Genomic DNA, 24,288 nt, shown 5'->3' on the forward strand with positions numbered 1-24,288 from the left:
TGGTGTTGTCTGTGCCAACTGCATCTGGAAAGCCAAAGATTTAAATTAGATGGTGCAACTGCACAGATACATATCTGTGTTCCTAATCATTCTTACCCACAGTGTTTGTGAGAACTGTAACTGGCTTAAACACTTTTGACTTTGCAAAGCTATGTTCCTGGTGGGAATAGAGAGATAATGAGATTTTTAAAAATGGTTGAGATAGAAATAAAAGTATGTCCATGTAACTTAAGAAAACTAGCTCTGTGGCATGCTCAGCACAAAGATTTCATCTTGGCTTTTATGCATACTCCACATTTATTTAGACAGATATTTTCACATCTCAGACTCACAACCTGTCACCTCTGATTTGATAAAACATTGTATGTGCATGCTACAGCCCCCTGAGAATGCACACTAAAACTGGTGAACCTTTATCTAAAAAGTTAACCTAAAAAGGACCTCATATCATCAGACTGTTGTGCAAGTAAACAAAGCTGTAACATATAGCTGGTTACTGTATGCCACCTGACAGGTGGAAATTAGTTCAGATCTGCCAACTTGCATACTTTCAGGTAACCACAAAGGTGAACGCTTTGTCTGAAAACTGGAATCTCACTATTGCACTTATCTTCAGGTTACCATAAACAAACAAACTCATGACAGCTCTGGCATACGTAATCTTAGGAAATGATCTCAATTTGAAGCAGTAAATTTGAGCAATAAAACTTGGCACTTGTAGAGTGACTTTTGCTAGAGGACCTCTAAATGCTTTATTTCACGATAGGCTGCAAGCTCATTTGCTGAAAAGAGTTTAATATACTAAAAAAAAATAAATCTATGAAACAGCCAGGAATAAAATCCAGCCCTATCTAACCTCACATCTTGCCTTTTACCATAAAAACAGGGACTCCCATTTGAATCATTGCCTTCTGAACTAACACCGAGTGCAGGCGCCACTGAAGAAAGAATGCTAGCAACTGGCTAGAGTAGGTTTTTGCTTAAGAATCAATGGCATTTTGTCATCTGCTACTTTAAGATGTAAGTGATCTTTTCTTCACCTTAATTTGTTCTGCGGCAAACATTCAAGATTAAAAGTTGTATCTCTTCTCACTGCATGCAGCCTGGATGGAGTGAAAGACTATCATTCATGAAACTGATGAAAAACTAGAAAGCACCTCCTGACCGGTTCTGCGCACAGACTATAAAATAAAAAATGGTCTGAGGTTACCCTTATTGTGTGTGCCACATGACTTCACATAGTTTACTCTTCAGTTGCAAGCCACCATACATGCTTCTTTAGCATAATCCGTATACAGCATAAGCAGGAGGCACACACTGGGCACTTCGGCAAAACTCTCGGCAAGGCACCTGCTTTTCTGCTTCTCATTTTGCGGATTTCCAGTTTAGATATATTCATCATATCAAGCAACAGAACATTGGACCTTACCAAGAAAACAAATTCAAGAATGTCGTGTACAATTTCTTCCTTTGTTTGCTGGGCAAAATACCAAGACGCCTAACACTTCGCTGCCAATATAGAAGTGTGCATGTACAGGCGCTTAAAAAGGAAAAGAAAAAGGTAAATAAATGCACCAGAAGAAAACCCCCACAGTTTAGAAAGTTATAAGAGGATATGAAAATAAACTACATCAAACTAGCCCCTGGAATCTACTGCAAGTGTTCTAGTGCACTTGGACTCCCATGTCTCAGGATTTCCAAGACAAAAGTGAAGGCAAGTGTGCTCTGGAGCACATATATAGTAACACCAATGTGTCTGAGATGAATTGTGCATAATCCGTGTGTACTCAGATCAACACTGTTGGTTTTATACATCCTGAATGCAATGCAGCTTTGGACAAGCTGCACAGTCTGCATGTGCACAGCAATGCAGGATTTCTGGTCTTCTAGAAGCTGGAGATGAGCTAGCTCCGCAAAGCATCAGTCTGCACAGCATCTGAGGGCTTCAGCCTCCCTCAAAACACAAATGCACATGTTTTTTTTTCTTCGAGTAGCTTTTGATGTAATTATTACCACTATTCTGGCACACATTCCTTCAGTGGTAAAATCCTGATATTAATCCTTCAACTTTTAACTTTTTTTTTTCCTCCCATTCCTCAAATAATTTTATGTTATTTTATAGTGTTATGACACATCTATTCTCGTAATCACAATGTGACACCATATCATGATAAAATATATAGTGGAAGTATCACTTTCTTTCTCATATAATGATTTTTTTTACAATATTAACAAGCATTAAAAGCAGCTACTACTTAAAGAAAACTGCAACAGCTTATTTCTTTGTTAAAAGCATCTCCTTGTTTGTGTTGCAATGAAATAGCTGCTAATCAAAAGTATGCTCAAAAGTTTTTCAATTATATTTTATTATTATTATAATATATATGATGTCAGAATCAGGTATGTTATCATATGATACACTTGACATACCATAGCATACCTTCCAGGAAATAAAGTACAAATATGGGATAAATGTATTTAAAATTGATTTGCTTGAGTTTATTTCAAGATGAAATATACCCAGTGCATTTCTGCAGCTTTGTTTTGAAAGTATAATCTTGTTCACTATTCAAATTTTGAAATTTTGGTAAGTAGCCAGCTCTGTCAGACAAAAGGAGCTTCCTCATATGTTTTTCATCAGTTCTTTAAACTCATTCATGCAGCAGCCAAGGTAAAGACTGGAAGTCAAATTGAAACCAGCTCCAAAGAAGGTCAAACAATATGCAAACCACCCCTGAGATTTTTACAGAAGCACAAATCACAGCTGAACTGGTCAAAACTGGACAACACCCCAAGTTTTAGACATGATTCTATTCCATAGAGGAAGCCTAACTCATTTGTAAGAGACAGAAAACACAGAAAATGGGTGTCATGTAGGACTGCATTACACAAAGGGTCACAAGCCTGCTTGCTTTACAGATTGCTTATTTATTATAATTTTCTGCAATTTAATCCTAAAATAGAATTCACGAAATCACTGGGTGATCATCACTTAACTCTGTTGCGGTCCCTGAGGAAGAGCAGTTCTAAACCAAAGTCAGTCTTTTCAAGCACAGAGGAGCAGTCTAAAGCCTTGTCCTAACAAAGTGAATCCTGGGTTTCCACCTAGTAAGCATGAGAGTTGGGGACCAAGTGACTGCAGCACCTTGGAAAAGGCTGTGACTATGTCAAAGACATATTTTACCCTGAAGTTTTGACAAAGAAGGGGAGGAAAACAAGGATGTGGGATGAGAAAAGAACCAGAGCTAAGTATGAAAGATAACCACTCTGAGGTTAAATCCTGTCTCTTTGGAAGGCAAAACCAAGGAGTTGTGAGTGCTGGTGGGCCTGGGATTTACACACAGATTAAAACCCAAGCAACACTTCCCTAGTACAGAAAGAAGAGTCTGATGATGCAAAGGCAGGCTACTAATGAGTAACTGAACTTTTTCCTCAGATTGCTTCTGAAGGACTGTATTACACAGTTTTCAATAAAGACCAAAAAAAAAATACTCCTAAAACCTGCAACTTCAAGATTATGTGAAACACAGTGAGAAAGGCTACAGTAAGAAGTGATTCAAACATAGGTAAAGACTAAAAAGAAACTAATATGATTTAATTAACACACTAAAATGGAATCTGTGATTTGACTAACGATAATGAAAGGAAGCTCTGACAAATGAAATTAAAATAACAAGACTTAGCACTTTTTGAATAAATGCACTATTGCTCTTCAACAATCAACTTGGTAAAGTGGAAGAGCTTAAATGAAGCTGAAGATCCCACAATGTCTGGTTTATAACAGAAATTCATTAGAAAAACTTTCTTAATCTGTCACAAATCACCGATTCAAGTTGGAATGCGCTCCTAAAAAGACTTTGCTTAAAATGTACAGATACCAAGCATTCCTTCCTGTTGGTTAATGTAATGTTATGTTATATTTTCCTTTCCTTCCCTTTCCTTCCCTTTGTATTTATAAGAAATAGATTTAAGAAAAAGCAGCTCAGTTAACTAACATGCACGGAAAAAACCCAGCCCTTCAGGTGGCACCACTCAGTGTAGCTCCATCAACTTCAAAGCCTATCTGCCCCAGCAAAGAGCCTGTTCAGAACAGCATGGTAGACAAATGCAACAGAGAAGCAGCGACCACTTAAACCCAATCCAAAACAAAAAAACCCCTCAGGTTTAGGAACCCTACTCTGGACGTCCCACCTTGCACAGAATCATAATCCTATATAAGGGTTGCCAAGAAGTGATACCTGTACGTATAAGAGGACACAGGGCTGCAAGCAACTTCACCACCACTGGAACACTGACCGGGAGCAGAAAAGAGAAGACTGAGCAATGAGAGCTCTTTGGCTCGGCTCACCTCACCTCACGGGCTTGTGGGCCAGGAAAGGGAGAGTATCCTTGAAGTACAGTAACAGCTTGTGCACTGCCCAACTGCCTGGGACACTACTAAGTAAATACACATCAGTGGCCCAGACACGATCGATACAAATGTCTGAATCTAGCCCCTCAGCAGCAACATCAAGTAACATGATCAAGCCAGTGTAAGGTACTAAGGGATCTGAAGTATCTTCTCAACTTTTTAAGATACGTTTCAGAAGCACAGGATTTGATTCAAAGAAGTGGGCTGTTTTGCTTTGTTTAGCATAGTGATGACTATAAATGCCTTTGCAATTTTCTATTAAAAAAAAAAAAAAAAAAAGCTACAGATTAAATCTATGTTTACCTCAGCTGGGGAGACAAAGCAAAAAAACCCCACAACATAGTACCAATACAGAGCTGTCAAGACAAAGTTTTTCTACCATTTCTATGATTAAATTTCCTTTTTTTTTCTGACATTCATAGTTTTCAAATGAGACGTAAAAAGAATTAATAGTCTTACAATTCAATATACAAGATGCTGTATGTACAGAGCATAATACCATTACTAAGATTTTAGTCTTAAAAAGAACAGCGTATGGGGAAGAAAGTCAAGCAAGAGCAAAATTGGAAGGAGGTAACAAGCTGTACTTGTAAGAAGCGGAGTAGAAAAGAATTCGTAACTAATGGGAGGGATGCAAGAACTGTCGGAGACAAAACACGAGAGGCTGTTCTGTGAATACTGGTAGTCCAAAAAGACATGTAGCTCTAGTATCTCACAAGAAACGAGAGTTGGAAGGCAAGACAGATAGGAAAAAAGACTTGGAGAACATGGAATAAATTCCTTCTTCAATAAAATATTGTCCAGGTGGGTGAGCCCTGAACAATAATGAAGGGTTTTTAAATATAGCCAAAATCAAAGACAGTGTTATTTCATCTTTTCTCTGAACCACCAGTTTTGCAAAAGAAATGTTGCAGGTCATTAGTGTCTGACACAAACTAGAACAGTTATGTTTAAATGTAATAAAGTCTTCATTAAATAATTCCATTGCGTGTGTTTTCCACCTAGTGTACACATACCGTGAATTACTGATAGCAAGCTCTAGCAAAGGCAAGAGGAAAAAAGAGCTGAAGTGAAAGCTTCATTTTTTTTTTCCTTAGGGTGAAGCAGGCTGAACATACTTGCGATTGATTCCAAGATGTTTACTCACATGAATAGTATCATCGCTGCATGAATAGGCTTGCTGATTTCAATGAAAACTCACAGTAATGCATTATTCAGTTCAGCTAATGGAATCAGAATCTGATTTAATTTTAATTAAGAATTATAAAGGTGAGCAAGTAAGAAACAGAGTAACAAGAAACAATCCAAAGTGCAAAACACAACTCAATCTCTATCTGCAGAAGCTCCCAATTTCAGACCTGGGCTGTCTCCCAGCAAAGCGTGGGAATTCTTCCTTTCATTGTTTATCCTTGCCCTTTAGTCAGCTTCGAAACAGAGAACTAAAAGCAACCATGTCATTAAATTCTGGCCCTTGAAAGCAACCATTCCATTCAGTCCAAATCTGCTTCATAAACTTATCAATAAAAAAAAAAAAAAACTTATCAATAACCTTCTTCTAATCTCCACTGTAAATTTATTCATAGCCAGTTAAGACTCATTCATTCTTATGCCAGTGTTGCACTTTACTTTACATACTTGTTTTCCTCTTGGGTATTTAACCCATGCTGAATTTATAGTTAACACTCAGCATACAAAGCTTCATTTAGCTAAACTAAATACACCCAAGCATTTAATCTCTTCTCATATGATGAACTTTGTGTACTCCCAAACCACTACATCTGTTGCAATTTGATCTCACTTTTTGGGTACAAGGGGACACTTTTCAATGTTATCCAAAGGAGGTAAAGTCAGAGCTTCATATAGTGATAATGACACATCCTGTTTGTATCGAAAGTGACCTGGCTGGCGTATTTTAGGTTTATCTTTATGTGGGACTCCGAAGTTTGTATTTAAATCTGAAAATGTGCAAAAAAACCTCAAACCCAAAACAATTGCAGAAGCTCCAACCTCAAGAGTCCTGACACATCACCTGGGCTTTTTGACTCTGCAATTCCTCATCTACTAGGATGATACTCCCATGCTTAGCAGACGTTTACTAGGACTGCAAGGTGATAAGACAGTACCATTTTCAGAGTGTCCCAGCATGACAGAGGAGTGCAACAATGATAATTTAAAGCACAGGATAAGATGACTCCAAGTTAAGCTGCTTTAAGCGCAACACTCAGAAATGCTTGCAGCCAAGACCCAGTGGCTTCACATCACAGACCTGCAAAGTTCTCTCATGACTTAGCATGCACACACGTGTAGGTGGCAACATGCCAGCAAAAGCAAAGCAAGACTTCATGCTAAGCTTTCTCACCAACAGAACCAGTGGTGCACATAAAGGTACTACACAGGGATCCCAGCAGCACCCGCTCTCAAGAAGCACCGAAGACGTAGTACTATGCGCTACAGCATGTGTGCCGGCAGCCTGAGTTGACACAGTAATTCCCAGGAGTCAGTAAAGCATGGCAGCATAGTCTTATTTGAGCCACCTCCAAAAGACTTAAAACCACTTGTCACCTATCATTCATAGCGTTGCACTGTTCTATTCCAGTCTACTCACAATGTCAAACTCCTCCTTCAGTGACACCTAGCTCTTAAACTATCTCCACTCCCAAAAGTATGGAAATTGATGTACTTTCTGATAGCTTACATTTAATTTCTTTCCCCTCATCTACTATATCATGCTATCATGCAATTTGAATTGGTTTACTGAAGGCTAACATGGGAGGTATTGCTGTAGGCAGGTCCCTATGTAAAGGAATTAAAGACACAAGGAAATCAAGCTGAGCCTAAACACAAAACTAAATTGTATTACAGTGTAGCATTTCAGTTATATACACAGGTTCTTAGGAAATGTTGGTCAAAACATTTTTTTTAAAAAAATTAAGTCGCCTTTATTTTTTGTTTTGAAAAAAAAAAAGTTTACGAAAGTCAGCAGTACTTTTTGTTTCAAAACAATTTGTTTTAAAATTATTTTAAAAAAGGTAGCGTAAATCCAAAGACATTTCAAAAGTCTTGGAAAAATGTCTTCATTTGGAAAATTCTGAACTGTTCAAACTGTTTCAGATCAGGGCAACGTACTCAGTATTTTTCATGGGACATATAACCCAGTCCTATTTCTCCTCTATCAGAAGGTATCAGCAGGACTTCAGTTTTAAGTCACGCGCTGTGCGGAATATGAACCCCTCTGTTTGTTTGGTAACACGGACAGTGAGTAAATAAAGCCAGAAGCAGCGAGGATTTTACTCTGGCCCACAGGCAAGGGTAAAGTTTACGGAAGCACGAAGGTTCACAGGATGAAGAAAGAAAACCAAATCATAGCAAGAGTTGCTGCATACTGAGAGCTAATTTGCACAAACAGGCTAGACAGAAACAGATGGGATGTGGGAAGGTGGGAAAGCATTCACTAATGACACCTGACTGCCAGATGACCCTGCAGATCTGAGGGCCAGCATGGCACCTGAAATGGTGCCAGCAGCCACTTGGAACTGCCCTCTCCCTCCCACATGACATTAAGCGCACTCACCTTGGTCTTCTGCATTGCACAAGAGAACCCACAGAGATTACAGAGCATCCCCAGGAAGCATATTCTTCCAGCTATACTGCCCTTCTATCCCTAGTTTATTGAGGAGCTGCTTAACTGATTGCTGTTCACTGCTGCGGGTGCCTTCATTGTTGTGTCTAACAGGGACTCAGTTTCAGTAGATTTTCTGTATCATGTATCCCATTCCCGTGTTTCTGTAAAACTTTACTTTGGGATTGAAAGAATGTCTCGGCAAAGTACCAGGATGTAAGGTACTATCTTCAGGACTCATTTATGGCTTAAGTTATGCCTCAGCGAGGTTTCATAAAAGGGTATCAAGTGACTGCTGGTTTTGTACTTTTTTTATGGGCCCCTCATACAGTAAGTCATGCTAGGACAGGGAGACAAAGGGCTTCAGTCCACTGCTACTCCCGGCTCCCACTTGGACAGAGAAGCAGTTACACATGGAAAGCAGACAGTTTTGGTTTAAGATATATCTGGATTTGGGACACGGTTCTTCATCTCTTCTGCTAACAGACATCTGCTGGGTTTGATCTCATACTTATGGACCACAGCCCTCATCTGGAACTGCTTCTGCCAAGCATCCCCGTTTCATTTCAACAGGCCAGTTCTTTTTTCTTGTACAAAAGGCTGCTGGATTTATGTCTGCGCATTGGATTGCACAGGAGAACTTGGAGAGCTAGCTAATTGTGAAAGTTAAACTCTATTCAGATATTGGCACATGCTGTAGAGCCCCAGAACCTTTTACAAATGGCCTCACAGAGCTTCCTGAAGACTCTAATGTGGTTTTAGGAGCACACGTGCATACTGTGGTACTTCACAAAAATATAGAGGCTCCTAACTTTAAACATCAATGCCTTGGCCATTCATTTTTTTTAGTTATCCAAGTAGGATAAGTTATGTTATAAAATACAATGTCAAAAGAAAGGCACTCACTAGGGAAAAAAGCATTTTAATGTATGGGTGTATACATAGAGAGAAATCCACCTTTTGTTTCTGAACTCCAGCAACTTAAAAATAGCCAAATACATATATTTCTTGAATAATAATAATAAAAAAATGCTTTGGGCTGAGACATTTTATGCCAAGTCACAGTCCAGAGTGGAATTTTATGGTCGAGTTATAAACCTGAAAAATATGGGCTTATAATGGAAATCCTGACAGACCCTAGTAGGTGCTCCTATAATATCTTGAATTTGATTTAAGAGAGGTTTTCAATAATGCTTTCCCAAGCCAGTCTGTTGGGGACTGCTAGGACAAATCTAATGGTTTGGTTCCGCCCCTGCCCCATCTGTGCAGCTCAGAGTACCTGATGAGAATGCTGGTACGTTCATGCAAAGCCAGCCTTCCGGGCTTTTGTAGCCTGTGGCTGTGAGGTCCCCAATATCAGAGACCCTATAAATGTCAGTGGTAAGTGCACCTTTCATTTAACAAAACAATATATTTTCTATCCATGTGTAATAAACTACTAATTTCTGTGCTTTTGCAAAGGCTGATGTGATTTGTAAATGGCTCAAAAATCTGCATCTGCACTTTTTTTCCTAACAACCATGAACCATGGAACTGTTTTTAGGAACACTGGATTTTTCGGGGGAAGGGAAGAGGAAGCCTAGATAATCCAGAGGGAGCCAGATTAAGACTGGAGAGAAGAATGATTACTACCCACGATAAACCTTTCCTGGTCACTGACAAGCTGAAAGCAAGTTAACATCCCTGCTTACAGGACCTTACACAGTACAGAAGGGTACAGCTTGCTAACACAGTGTGTACTGTACTGTGCAGAAAAGAAGTCAAGCACACTTGTGTTAGTAGTTTTGACCTTAGCTTAATCCTCCAGTACCTGCTTTGTCCCAGATTCCCTGTGTGTCCTTGTCATCACCTGCTCCCTTCACATTTATCCCTCTGTAAATTAAGCTGTCAGAAAGCTACAAGGTTAGCCTACGCTTGTCTTCTACACAGCATAGTCAGTGGAGAGAGTCACCTTCAAAGGTTGAGTCATTCCACCCAGTTCTAGAGCTAATGACCAAATATATATACACACACACACGCTAAAGACCATGAACAACTCAACTACTATCATACTGAGGTTATCATAACATGTAGAAGAGCCTTAGAGAATTAGAGGTCAGAGCACAAAGCTGGAAGAAAGGTATCTCTGTAATTTTTATATAAACCAAATTTTACAATTTTGTTCCTGCAGTTCTGATGCAATCTTCCAGATTCAAATATCCCTTCCCCACAAATTACAACAGCACATTGGCTTCATGCAGTCATCAGTAGCGAGTGTTAAAACCCTCAAACCCAAATGCTTTATTATGAGACAAATGAGGAAACTGAGGGCCTCTCCAAGCCCTGCAATGAGACACAACATAAAAACTCTGGTGGGCAAAAGGCATGATGCTCCTGTGCTCTTTCAGAGCACGGAGCAGGGACCAGCTAGAGGGAGCCAAGCAGCCAGAGAACGAGAAGGAAGGAGAAACGATGACACTGAAGAAAGACCAACAGGAAACAGGTTGACACAAAACATTGTAAAACTAGGGGAAAGACAGAAGTAAAGCAAGTAAAGGGCAAAATTATAGAAAGAATATTAATTTGGTGAGCAGACAGGCAGCGAGAGATGAAAGGAGAAAGAAAGAAATGAAAGAAAGTAAAAAACTTGTTCAACATTTCAGTTGATGAATTTTATCATGGGTTCCTTCATTTTAATGCTTTTCACAGGAAACTTTTCCTGTGGACAACTGGGTTTAGTAGAAAAGATAAAGAAGTTACTAAACCAGTTCAATACTCCAGATGAAATCACTGGTGAAGAAAGGGAGGGAAACTGCATAAAAGTCTCCATAAATAAGTAGATAACTATGCAGGAAAGTGTGGAATGCTGTACCCACCAAGGAAACACACAAAGTGCAGAGATGCTGCAACTATTTTTAGTAATTTTGAGAACTTAATTCCAAATAATTTAGTTATTTGAGAGTTATTTCCAACCACAGCAACTAACAGTGAAAGGAAGAGTTGCCAGGCCCTGATCCTCAGCACACTAGCAATGGCTGCACTCAATGTGCCCACATTAATTTGAGCATGGTAGATCAGACACCATAACCAAAGTCCTAACAGTTATTTCCCGCCCTGCCTTGGATGGAAAAAAAATATCTTAACATCTGAGAGGATCAAAAGAAACTTCTTCTGCGCCTCACAAAAGCCCAAGACAGTCCTGTCAACCACAGCAAGAAAGAAATCTGTCCGCTTCCACCACTTAAAAGTTAAAAGCTAGGACGCAGAATTCTGCAAGATCCACCTGAATTGCAAGGGCTTCCCAAGCTCATGTGAACCTCTGTAACCTAGGGTACCCAGGGCCCAGGAGGGTACCAAAGAAGTCTCTGGGTGGGGTAATTGCCCTCTGAGACTTGATGGCCTACCCTCTTTCAGTGACAGCTCTCCAGTGACAGCTCTCCAGCGACACCAGAAAAAGGGTCCTTCATTTCAATCTGCCATCTGTGGATATCCAAGCTTTCCAGCAGAGTAAGAAAAACAGTCATGATGAATAGGAATAAGAAAAGAGAACTGCACAGAGGAATTCAGAGGAGTAAAATGATACTTTCCCCATCTATTTTGATTTTGCTCCTCCACACAATTAAAGCCTTGTTTCAATATGGCTTTAATTTCATAGCCCTTGGTTTAGATCCTACTCTTCTATACACTGCACTTCCTAATAGATCAACCCCATTAGTAAACTGCCTTTAGGCTAATGTACTTGCTTGCAGTGATAATTATCACAGCCCTTAGCCCTGGTCCTTGCCAGCGTGAGCACGTCAGGACAGGCCGGTATAGCATTACAATTATACAATTAGCCTTGTCATGGCAAGGAGCTCTGGGAATAGACATCTTGAACCTTAAAACGTGGACAGCTGTGATAGATGACAGATAGATGACTGTCATTAAGCTCCTTTGTCCACTCCATGATGGAATAGTCACTAAGCTGTAGATAGGCTTCTTTAATGAAAAAGAAAGACCTTGAACCACAGCCACTATCCTCCACCTCTTCCCAACCTGTCCAGTCACCCCCAATTCCTCCCACTTTACACAGCTTCTCTCTCATTCCACCTGCAGCAGAATAACAAAAACTGTCTCTAACAAGTCATTCCTAATCCATCAAATCTTGATGGAGGAGAAAGGCTCCTTATCTCACAGTGCAGCCAAGGGGACCTCACCCTCTGGTGCTCCCTGCTCAGAGCTACCCGCACTCCATACATGAGAAGCGCAAGCTGAAACCCGTTTATTTTAGGATGTGAGGTGAGTGCTGTACCAGCTTCTTGGTCAGCTTCTCAGTTGTATAAATCAACATAGATCCTTTGACTTTCACATCCAGTTGAGAAGCACTGCCCTGGGCAGTAATAAAATCCGCCTTTCTAAAAAGCCTGGCATGGAGAGAGGCTTCAGGAGCAGGCAGCGGACAAGCCCTCCTTTTTGCCAAGAGAACCGTAGAAGGGCGCTGAGCCCTGTAATGTGAACCAGCTAAAAGGGAGAGATAACAGGGCAGCAGAAAGAAGTGGTAAGGAGGCTTTCCAAGTGCCTTTGGCTTGATAGCTCTTGGAGACACCCAGCTGCAGATCTGCACTGCTGGCAGGGAATCCTTAGAGAGCGTAATGACTGCTGGAACAATACTCAACAGACTTGAAGACTTGCATCTGCTTCATTAAAATTCGATCCCCAAGTTCCTCTCTCTTTTTCTGTCCTAGAGTGTTTTCTAACATTGTTTACCTGCATACCTGGATAACTGAAGCTGTGCAGGGCTTTAGTGAAGGTAATTTGAGAATTCTTTTACAATAGAAAGGTATAAAAAGTAATCCCCTGAAGTACTTGATTTTTCTTCCATGACATTCAACTGTATCAACCTACTTCTACTTTACCTTGTTAGTATTCTGAGGGGTTGTGAATAAATTATTACAGTTCAGAACACAAAACCCAGGCCTGGCAGCCCCTAGGGGAAACAGGGCAGAACAGAATGGGGCACTAGCTAAGACCCAGAAGAACTGAGCTCTCCTCCACAGGCTAGGTGATTGGAGGCAAGCTGCTTTGTTTTAGGAAGACTGCTTCCTTTCTCATTCTTCCTCTGCCTTGTCTTCTTTGGGTCAGGAAAAGTTCCTCTGCATTTGAACACTGCTCAGCAAAACTGCAGATGTAACGCAGATCAACAGCAGCAGAACAAAACCATAGTTGTACCAGAAAAAACAGTAAAACAGCAGATGGGGCTGCCTGGGTTGAACTTCCATGTTGAATTCAGCAAGTGTATGCAACGTTATAGAAGCAAAAATGCATTTGTACATGCCCTTGAGAGAGACAGACAGAGAGCCTAGCACAGCACAAAGGCCCACAATAATAATTCCAACAGGACTCAGGCTAATTTTCCCACTAGAGTTACAGCAAGGGGGTATGGCCTCAAATACAGCTGCCTTATAGGTAACCTCACCTGGTGGCAAAGTGTAACCAGCTCTGACTAGAAACCTCAAGATGTTTCTTCTCTTCTTGAATGCATTTCTATTAGACTGTCCTCACCCCCACAACCTCCAAGTTGCCAGGGAGTGTGTTTGGGCAGCCCTTGCTGAGAGAAATTATATCAAACACAATGAAATATCAATGCATACGGTACCATTTTTTTTGGGGGGTGTGTGTGTCTAAAATCTTCCTGATTTACATGCATCTGTCATATGCTGTCTGAACAAGGATGTAATTCACCTACTGAGAATTCACTTCTAGGCTCATGCCTAGAATTTGATTCTCAATCTGTTTCTCAAGTAGTCAACCCTATGGACGTCCATGAAGCACTATTCCATCCTTCCATACCCTAAGGCCACCAAGCTTGTCACTTTTGCTCCCACTCTAGGAAGTATCTTGACACATGAGCATAGTTTACTGCTTTACTGGACGTCAAACCCCACATAAAATTGCTGAGCTGAGCTCAGAGCTAAAAGGTTAAACATTCAGTCCCTAAGCGAACACTACACATAGGAGTTAGAAACAAGGAGATGCCTTGTGTATCTGCAAAGCAAAAGGGAAGAACCCTGTTAGACACAGCTTCTGTCTAACAACCATGTTTTATGCAGAACGCTTAGGGGCTACTCTATTTTTATAACTTTCATTCATAAAATAGGAAGCTAAAGCTTCTGGAAAGAGAATGCAATTACCCTACAATGATGTAACAGTCAGAATAAATTCAACACAAACTGTATAAACAAAAAGAAAAAGCATCCAAGCTTTTTTTCAATTGGCAGTAGATAACACTTAATAACTGCCCTATCATCAACCTTTAGAAATGATCTCCAGAGCCATATGTAGGTTGGCAACCCGGCATAGTGCCTAACTAGTTTTCACGTCTAGTTGTACAGAAGTAGAGACATACGGAAACGAACAGCCTGGCAGAACAAGTGAACTCGGAAGCAATGACTTCGATAAATAAATGCCTGCACATTGGCAGATGAAGAGAAGCGCAGTAGGGAGGAACCGTATTGCAGCAGCAACTTGATTTTAAACGATTCATAAAAATCAGCCTGAACTTCAGAATTGAGGCATTTCTAATTCCTTCAGTCTTTCTCTTGCTGGGGAAAAATCTCTCCGTAAAAAGGGAGAAGGTGAAGGTAAAAAGATGTATCTAACAAAAGACCAGAAGCTGCTTCAGGGAGCAGAGAAAAGGACTGGGAGGTCACTAATCATTTTTGCCTCTTAATACATTGCTAATCACATTTTTGGTAGCATTCAGAAAGACACAACCAATCATTCCCAAAAGTTTAGAAAAGCAAGATGTGGAGAGACAGTCTCAAGCTGTATGGCAGAGCCCGAAATGCAAGCACAGTGGATACAGGTACATGGGACACATAGACCTTTCCCACAGCAAATGGAAACTTGTGCTTGATGCAATCATCACCTTCTGTTTTCATTCCTCTGGAGACCAGTCTATTTGTAAACAAATTGAATTTTTCCTATTTGCAGGCTGCAGACTGATTCCTAGTCACTGTTAAACGTGACAGATGAGTGGAAAACAAGTATTACTACTCCCCTGCTGCTAGCAGGGGACTAGCATGTTTATTCTACTTTTTTGGGATATAGGGACTCCTTGACTGGTGATCTGAAACATTTTCTTGTGTGTGTCGCTCAACCCCAATCAACATCACAGCAAGAGAATAGGCATTCCTGTATCCCATCAGAAAGCACAATGCAATGCAGAAAATTCTGTGCAACATTCGCCTTACTCTTACACATTATGCAGTGTGCACAGCGTCATACGTCCCTGCCTCTTTTTTCTTTTCACTGATAACCTCCTATATAATAATTAAGACACATATCTTTATGCATAGAAGCAACCTGACGGGGAAGATTTTCAACACACAACTGTCATTCAAGGTCTTCAGAGACAAGAAGAAAATAAAGAGTTAAAGGTACATTTTTATTCTTTGGAGTCTACTTCTGCAATAGGGCTGCACCATACTGGCATGGTAGGCAAGTAGTCAGTACTTGTGGTGACCTTCTCAACTGCAACAAGCCATCCCCTGCTAAATACCACTGACATGCACACAAAAGCAGTAAAATGCAGAACTCCCTGTCAGATGTGTACTGATTCTTGCCATGCCTAGTACCAACCACTGCACTAAAAATAAGAGAAGAGACACATGAAAAAACAGGAGAAAATAATCCAGACCTGTGATGGCCCAGAGTTAACAGGTCAGCCATATGTACCAAGTACTGCACCTTTTCAAGTGAACAGTAACTTGCTGCTGTCCCCTTTGTGGGTAGCCAAGTAGATGACCTTCTTGCTGCAATGTGAGGCCAAGGTAAAACTAACCTCAAAATTACTGTGATGCAGAAGATGAATTTAATCAAAATTCAGTAAACTAACTAAACTTCATTAAACTTCCTCTCAATAATAGGCCACCTTTTGTTATAAAGAAACTTCCTTTCTCTTCCTGACACTTCATCAGTTAATATTACAGGTATGATCTCACTTCTTTGCACTGCTTGGTTACCCACCATCTCAGAACTCAAATATCTGTAATACCTCATCTTCTCCTCCCACATCACACGATGATCAAGAAAACCGGCAGGCAATGATTTTTAAATGAGCATACCTAAATTCAATCCCCACGTTATGCTGAAACCATTTACAATGGAAATCTGTTTAAAACCCATTTCACTTTGATAACAATCACCATGGGAAAACCATGACCTGCCTTCCACAGACACTCCCACGGATCTGTCAGCTCTGTAAGCCTCTACTATGGATCAGGCTATTTGCTTCACTAAATCAGCTGCCCACATGAAGTCCACAGCAAAGCAAGTACAGCTATTAGTCCAGTGAGTCAATGACTATATGCATGCGCAAAGTGAAAATAAAGGTGGATTATCTTTTCATGATGCCACTGTGTAAATGTTTGTAATAAATAATAACAGCCACTATCAATCAAGAGAGTGAAGAACAGATGGGAAGGAGGTTGTCTTGAGAGAAAGGACTCAAACAGGAATATGTATTTCTCCTCCACCTTCCTTGGTCTGATAACAGCCCTAAATAAACATTTGCAAATCTCCAGATACAGGCAATCACCATCAGTGTGTTCCAATATTCTGAGCAACTCCGGCTGCTTTACCACCACAGCACAGCAGAATCACAGGTATTAACACATCTACAAAATGCTGCAACATCAGAATGTGGGTTTGGGGTTCCTCCCACCTCTTCTACGGATCAACCCCTTTACCCAGCATTATGGTCATTTCAGCTACTGTCACCTCCAGACAGGTTTGACAACAGATCTGATGCTGGAAAGAAAATAGTCCCTATTAATGACCTCAAACTCTATGTCTCCTTGAACAAAAACTCAGGGGTAGCTGAATTTCTCTATTTTCTTACTTTCGTAAGAAAATATTTTGTGTTTAAGTTTTTAAAATAACTGAATGTTAACTTGATGGCTGCTATTTGGTCCAGCAAAACAATTGCTGAATCTCCTGGTTTCTCTCCAGTGTTAGAAGTTTAACATTACAAGTTGAACTAAGATTTCATAACAGATGTTGTAGCAAATTCTCTTAAGGCTGCAGATTTAATATAAGAGAGCAGTCTGTGGCACATATTCGTATGTAACAGCCATTTTCACCAAAATAATCTCAAACTTTAGATCACTTCTAAATAACACGTGGGTTCCAGATTCTCATTCGTAGTAACATCATTGTACAAAACTCTGGCTACAAAAAGAGCCTTTAAAATGGATAAAAGGTAAAGCCCTTTACACTCCCAGATCTTGCTACTCTTTGCAACTGATTACCAATAACTTCTTCCTAGTACAACACTGAATACCTAAACATACCTAAAAACATAGGTAAAACATTTTGCAAGATTACATTAGGGCTGCATTTATGACCCATGCTCTGTCCCACCTCAGCTGAGGTGTAGTCTTTATCTGAACAGTAACAGTTTCACTCTTGCTCCTAAAACCCCACAGGAAGGCAGAGAGCATTACACCACAGCAAGCAAAGCAGGATCCAGCCCTTGAGATTTCCCATTCTGTAGAGACGAGCAATATTACCCTCCAGCCTCAGCTGTTGTGATTGGTCTTAAACACAGCAGAACCACAGTGGTTCCCAAAGGAGTGACATAAAGCGAATATTTATCTTCTTGGCAGTGTGGGGGCAGACAATTGATGGCATATCAGAATTTAACTGGCAATGCAAATTCTGAAAGGTTGAAAACTACAATCAGGCTAAATCAGTATCTATGAATAGTGAACAGTAGAAGAGGCTGAAAAATCATTCTGTGCTCAGCCCCAGATGTCACACAGGGGGCTTCTTCCCCTCCTTGTTTCTTCCCTGCCATTAACACTGAGTTGGAGAGGCAATCAAGAAAAACACTTTGGTTTACGTAACAACTAGTCTATAATACTGTAACCAGCCAAAATAGCATGTATTTCAAGAACTACCCAACCTTATTGAAAACAAAAACACACCTCAAAAAATCCCACAAACAAAACCTAAACCCCCCCCCCCCCTTTTTTTTTTTTTTTCCCATGGCATGTTTTTCAGTTAGTTATGAAAATGACAAAAGAAGAACAACATGAACTACGTACCTTCGCTATCTGGACACACCAGTTTAGCAGAAGCTGCGAGCCAATATTATCCTTGTGTTCATGAACATAATCCAAAAGGCAGCCATGAGGCATCAGCTGAGTGACTAGTTGAATAGTTGGGCTCAAGCAGACACCTAGAAGTCTCACCAGGTGCGGGTGGTCCACGCTGGCCATGATAAGAGCTTCCTGCAACAACAAATGTGACCCAGTTACTCCAGTGTGCTTAAAGACTCTACCTATAGAAATTTTTCTATTTCCCATAGAGCTTCAAAAGGGGATCAGTGTCCACTTTGTTGTCTATCCAGTGCTAGGCATACCTAGGTAAAATTCAGTCTGATGTAATGTATGCTTGATGTAATGAACCCCAAGCAGTGGGTCAGACTATCTGAACAGATCCAGTGAAGGCTCAGATCAGAAATTCTGCACTGACCTATATTCCCTGTCCCATTACAGCCACAAAACCAAAGATTTAAGTGTGTCACACTTGACCTTGCTTAAAGGTCTCACTGGTCTTGTTTTAATTCCCTTAATTTTGTTTCTTAAATATATTTTCCCAATTCACAAATTAGGTGTCAGGTTTGGGGTTTTTTTATGCAAGCAAACTGCACCAGTTGTGTATAGTTAGACAGTCAGGCCTCATTTGTCAAGATACTTGATTAAGCTGTGCTAAAATGTCTACCAGATCAGAGATTTTATGCTTAGTATTTACAGGCTTAAGCATGTAACATTTATGTCGACTGAAGCTTTCCCGAAGTTCAATTCACAAAGGGTTATGAATCAGGAGGTTTAGTGTGGGATTTTCAAATGTGTTTGATGCTCGCAAATCCTATTGGAAGTCAGCAAATTTGTTAAGCCATTAGGATATGATGACACACATACCGTCTGCGTGACTGTCGTACAGCAATAGCCTAAGTTAGTGGTTGTGACGGTACAGTATTAGCCCAGCTGCAGTAGCAGTCCTACCCATCTCCTGATGTTGCCACAATCAGACCACTACAGAAAGCAGCACCCTTCTAAATCTGAGCCTCTTACCTCAGCTCCTGATTCTTCCAAAGCCTTTCCCAATAGACCTTGGATGAGTTATTTTGGGTTTTCCCATGTTTCAGCTTCCCACAGAGTAAACAGGAACCAATATTCCTTTCTTTCTTCTACACTCTATTTATCTTTTCCAGATCATAAGTTTTCAGAGGTTTCCAGCTAGCTAGCTAGGTTGTCCAATACCAACAACCAGAAGGACTTAATCTTGGCTACACTATTCAGTTCTGAAGTTTTTACCACTGACAAGTAGCAGAGGAGCGCATTGTAAAAAAGCTGCATGTTTGTTCTTAGAGGTAATGCCGCCATCACAAGCAACTGGCATTCAAAAAAGGCAGGGATAAAGCTTTTCTCTCATTCACTAAGCCAAGTCCTCCATTTCAAGACCACTTCATCATGGCAATGGAACAATGAAAAGTGAGATGAAACTGCAGCTTTGTAAAGCTATTTTGGTTCTCTCTTTCTCAAAAAACCTAAGCGACATCTTTCTGACAATTTAAAGAATAACAGCTGTAACAGTGCCAAAGAAAGAAAGAAAGAAAAAAAGGATCAGAAAAAGTTGGCATCAGAGGAACATAGCATATCCCCCAACTCATCAATTTTTTTTTTTCCCCTTCCCTATATTAAGGCAAAAAAAAGTCCTGGCAAGTAGGCTGAGTTTGTATTAAAGGAGATTGCTCATCATAGTACAAAGAATATTTGAAACCAAATTGCAGAGTATTTGCATAATAGTTCTCTCTCTTTCTTTCGCTCTCTTTTTTTTGGTTGAAATGAAAAGATGAACAAGACACTAATTGTAGGGTTTTTTCCCCCCAATAAGAAAAGAGCAGATGGCTTCCACTGGGGCGGGGGAGGGGGAGAGTATCTCCTTCATTTTTCTTCCTAAATATATGTGAAAAAATAAAACAACTAAATTCATAAATAGAGGCTATTTGATGGGATGACTGGAGGAGGAGCTCTGCAGAAGATTCCGATGTAACAAATTAGAAAAGGGATCTTAAGTAGTTTTGTTCACATTCAAATTTATATAGTTCTCACTCACTCAACTGGTATGTACGAGGTCTCCTTCAAACAATGTTAGCCTCTCTTCTGCTGTCACTAGAAAATGTCACTGAAGGCCATCAGAATAAATACCTGCCGACAAGTGCATTATCCAGTTTCAGAGCACAAAATTCCTCTGCCTCATTTTTTCTTTTTACCCCATTCATTTTTCTCCTGCAGATGCATAAGGGGATATTACTTATTGCCCTCTCCCTCTTTGAGTGAAGGTAGGAGTTTCTGCAGAACTTGGAGCGGGAGGACTGATTAGAACATAGACACAATATATTCTTTTTGCTCACTATGGAACCAGATGGAAAGCTTTGAAGCATGTGCTCCATCAGTCTCCAGCTACTTGCCATTTACAAGCCTATCCGAGTCCAAAGAAAAGACACTTCTGTACAGTAATAAAAGCAAGCAGTGCCATTTGTGTCATTCTGATATTACAGGAAAGCACGTATTCTTCCAATAGTTCCGAGCAATGGTTCCAGAAAAAAGTAAAAACGTTGTTGATAAAATATTACGGACTGCTCTGTAAAGAATTGAGACATAAAACATAAAGCAGGGAAACCTTCATTATAGATCTAAGTAACTAATGGATACTAATTTAGCATGAAACCTGGCTTCACATAGTTATTCTCATTAGTAAAAGTATCGTTATTTTTATTGAACTACAGGAGAACTAAATTCAGGGTTATGTCTATCTGGCACAGCACAAATACAAAGTAAAAGAGATTGCTATTGTTCTGCTAGAGCCTAATTAGGCAACACAGACAAACAACAACAACAGAAACATTATGTCTTAGGAGCATTTTAAAAATCTGTTCAGCAAATAAGGAATATGAGTCCCCATTCTAAAATCTGTTTGGATCTGAAAGACCCTAGAGCTACAATCTCCATGGCACTTAGACACTCTGCAGCCTGGTTCCAAATTAAATTTTCTAAAGCATTTAATCAGGTAAGGCAACTAAACTCACAGACTTGGCTGTCTGACACTGGCATCTTTCAAAACTGGCCTCTGCAATTTCCTGTATCTGGTAGCCTTATGTCTGCAGATCTCGTCTCTGTACTCAATTAGCACAATTACACGAATGATTCTAAAATTGTGCCTATTCTAATTTAATGAAGAGGAAACTGATGTACAGAAAAGCACAACCTACTACCCACAGTCACATAGGAAGTCTAGAGCAGAAGAGGGAACCAAGCCCCAGATCACTTTATCTTTCTCTCCTGACAAAAGTCCTTTGAAGGTTGAAACAAAAAGGGAGGAGGGGAGAGAAATTATTACGATATGGTACTTTATCTTTCCCCCAGGAGTCAGAGTCTTTGTAACATCACGTGTTTATGCTAGCATCTGAAAAATTACAGGAGTGGTGACAGTTTTGAAAGGCTCCTGTTGGACATCAGGCACCTTCCTTCATCTATCTGCAGGAGCAAGAAGTCTTATCACAAGAGTAACTCCCAGACAAATCAAATCTCCTCCTGGATTTTGTTTACACTACTGTCACTGCTCAGGTATTAATTATCACAGCAGTGCATGGCAGCCATACACAGGACAGCTATAAACCAGCCAGCTTCGACACAGGTAGCAGTTGTGGAGCTCAGCTTGCCCTCACCTCCAAGATGTATTTTGCAGTCTATAGTGAGCCATGAACAGCTGAAGCTAGGGAACTACAAGATCTCAAATGAATTACTTAAACCCAAGGCTGTGTATGTATATCCAGTTCACAGCATTGCTTACAGCGCTAATATACCCGAGGGGAAGGCTGGTAAAGAAAGACCTTCATGCAGAAGGCAGCTAATCCCAAAGGTAGCTTGGCAGGGCCATTGTTGTGTCCCCCTGGCCTCATCACAGAGAGAACAGCAGGTGACTTTAAGTGAACCTTCCGTGTTCAACTCAGTATTATACTTCTCAGACATGCTATTTTGTATAAAGAAATCACATCATGTTGATCATTCCTTTCTTCTGCCCCTTTTTAATGTGGCTGAATTATTGCCACATTAAGTTCAACTCCTGTGATTTATATACATAACTCTATATTAAACAATTATATTAAAAATGACATAAATGTTATTTTAATGCTTTACACTGATCCGCCTGTCATGTGCATTTAATAACACAATAGCATATCCAAGAAGAAGGGTGAGTTTGTAGGTCCCAGGGAGCCACCACCAGACCTATGACTCTGGTTTCTGTCAGCACAGCTACGTCAACAGGGGTCTGAAAAGATGTAATTGCTAACCCACAGGAGAGACCAGAGGCAGCCCTCAGAGCACCTGACATCAGACTGCCAAAACATGCTTATACAGACAGAGCTTATTTAAGTCATGAGAACTGGCCGTCACTGTAATGATACCACACATAGTTACATCCAGGCTAAAAGCACTTGTCAACACAGATGACAAAGGGAACTAGCCACTCACTTCTCACAGGTTGCTTAAGTTGCTTTCATTCCTTAGATGGCTTTGAAAATCCCACCTAAAACTGTTTCCTGATCTGTCTGTACTCTGCAATCACATTTGAAATGCCTTTAATTTGACTGCTGTTACTGAAAAGTAACTCAAAATCCAACTAAAGTGGGATTTTTGTTTTGGCCTTCCAGGATGAGGAAGAAAAAGCAAGACTGTGAAAAGAAATGGTACTCTGAGTAACACCCACAGCATATCTTAGAAGATGGTATTTAACTTCCCCCTTTCCTACTTTGATGTGTTATTGCTAACAATTACAACTGACAACTGAACATAAATACTAGCTAGCACGATTGTCCCTGAAGAGCATCCTTTGATACAGGTTTTGATTCTCTGACCACTCGGCAAGGTGCATGTGCCACTAGCAGTAAAATAATGCCATACTTATATCCATGTTGAAAATTTATTCTCTACCCAGAGTGGTCCAGGACACAACTCTCTTCCAGCACATGTCCTTGTTAATTAGTACACCAATTCAGTACATGTCAAGCATCCCCAGCCAGAATGTTCCTGAGATGCTAGAGATGGCATACTCCGGAGACCCCTGGGGACCTGGAACCAGGCAGGGGTGATCACCCTGCCAAGTCCAAAACCATGCTCTAAAGGAAATCGGAACATGCAGGCTCTGAAACACGTTAACAGGTTGTGTCCTTAAGAGTCCTGTAGCGTGTGGTGGATCCCAGCACCTTCTAATGCAGTGCCTGATAACCTCATCTTCTTGCTGCTGAAGACTTCACCTAACAAGAGAATTAGCATTTGAAGCAATATTATCTCCTTGTATTAGATTTAAGTATCTGGCAGAGGGGAAAAGATACTCCTTCTGAAGGCTTTTCTTTAACACATGAGCTTCCTGAGTGCCAATGGCAATACCACACAGAGCACGGGGAGAAGCTCACTTACAGGTAGCCAATGTCCCCTTCCAGTGCTCCGCGTACACGTGCTATCCCTCAGAGCCAGTGCAGGAGAAACATGCTCCCTGTTCCAGAGAAGTATCACAGATCTGCTGCCCCAATTTGGCAAGCCCCGGGTAAATTTTACTGCTCCAGTTAAGCCAGATGAACATATGCACCTGATAAAGAGTTCAGTAAGCAGGGACAAAGTTTGAAAAATCTTTGGTTTCCTAACCTGCTTCTAACTGTTCTCACCATAAAACGTCCTCAAACAAAACAAAAGGCAGATAAGAATAAGCCACCTGCTTTTCCTAATCATTGTTGAGTAAACAAATGTACTTAAAAGCGGACTTCATACTATGCTGGGCACTTTTCTGAAAGCACAAGCTGTGCTGTGGTAACAGAAGAAATACTACAGTGAATACACTGCTTTTTACATTAATTCTACAATGCTTCTAATGGCTAGGACAAACACCTGTCTGGAGAGCATGTCTGACCTGCTTCAGGGTGGATCCAATTACAGTCCAACACAGTTTCAATGCCTTCTGTTTGCCTGCCAGATCTTACAAATTTTTTAGGTTATAGCTGACTTAGCCGCTTGCAGTTTGCACAATTACTTAAGCCAAGAGACAGCACAACGTATATATACACTCAACAACATACGTGCCCACATTTATCGTATGACAATGATACCCATTGTTATACGTCCCCTGTACTTCCTATGCAAGATGCTGTTTCAAACTGCTCTACAGCATTGAT

At 40.5% G+C, this 24,288-nt stretch overlaps 1 protein-coding gene across 1 annotated transcript in view; it reads right to left on the minus strand.

The window, feature by feature from the left end:
- ERBB4 (erb-b2 receptor tyrosine kinase 4) overlaps positions 1–24,288 on the minus strand; it is a 393,477-nt gene that overhangs the window by 79,246 nt on the left and 289,943 nt on the right. Inside the window, exon 21 of the mRNA XM_086465988.1 lies at positions 18,098–18,283. Coding sequence (XP_086322114.1) covers positions 18,098–18,283 — 186 coding nt within the window. The remainder of the gene's footprint in view (positions 1–18,097; positions 18,284–24,288) is intronic.

Source organism: Leptosomus discolor, chromosome 5 (assembly GCF_034619465.1).
Source record: "Leptosomus discolor isolate bLepDis1 chromosome 5, bLepDis1.hap2, whole genome shotgun sequence".
NCBI classification, from domain to species: Eukaryota; Metazoa; Chordata; class Aves; order Leptosomiformes; family Leptosomidae; genus Leptosomus; species Leptosomus discolor.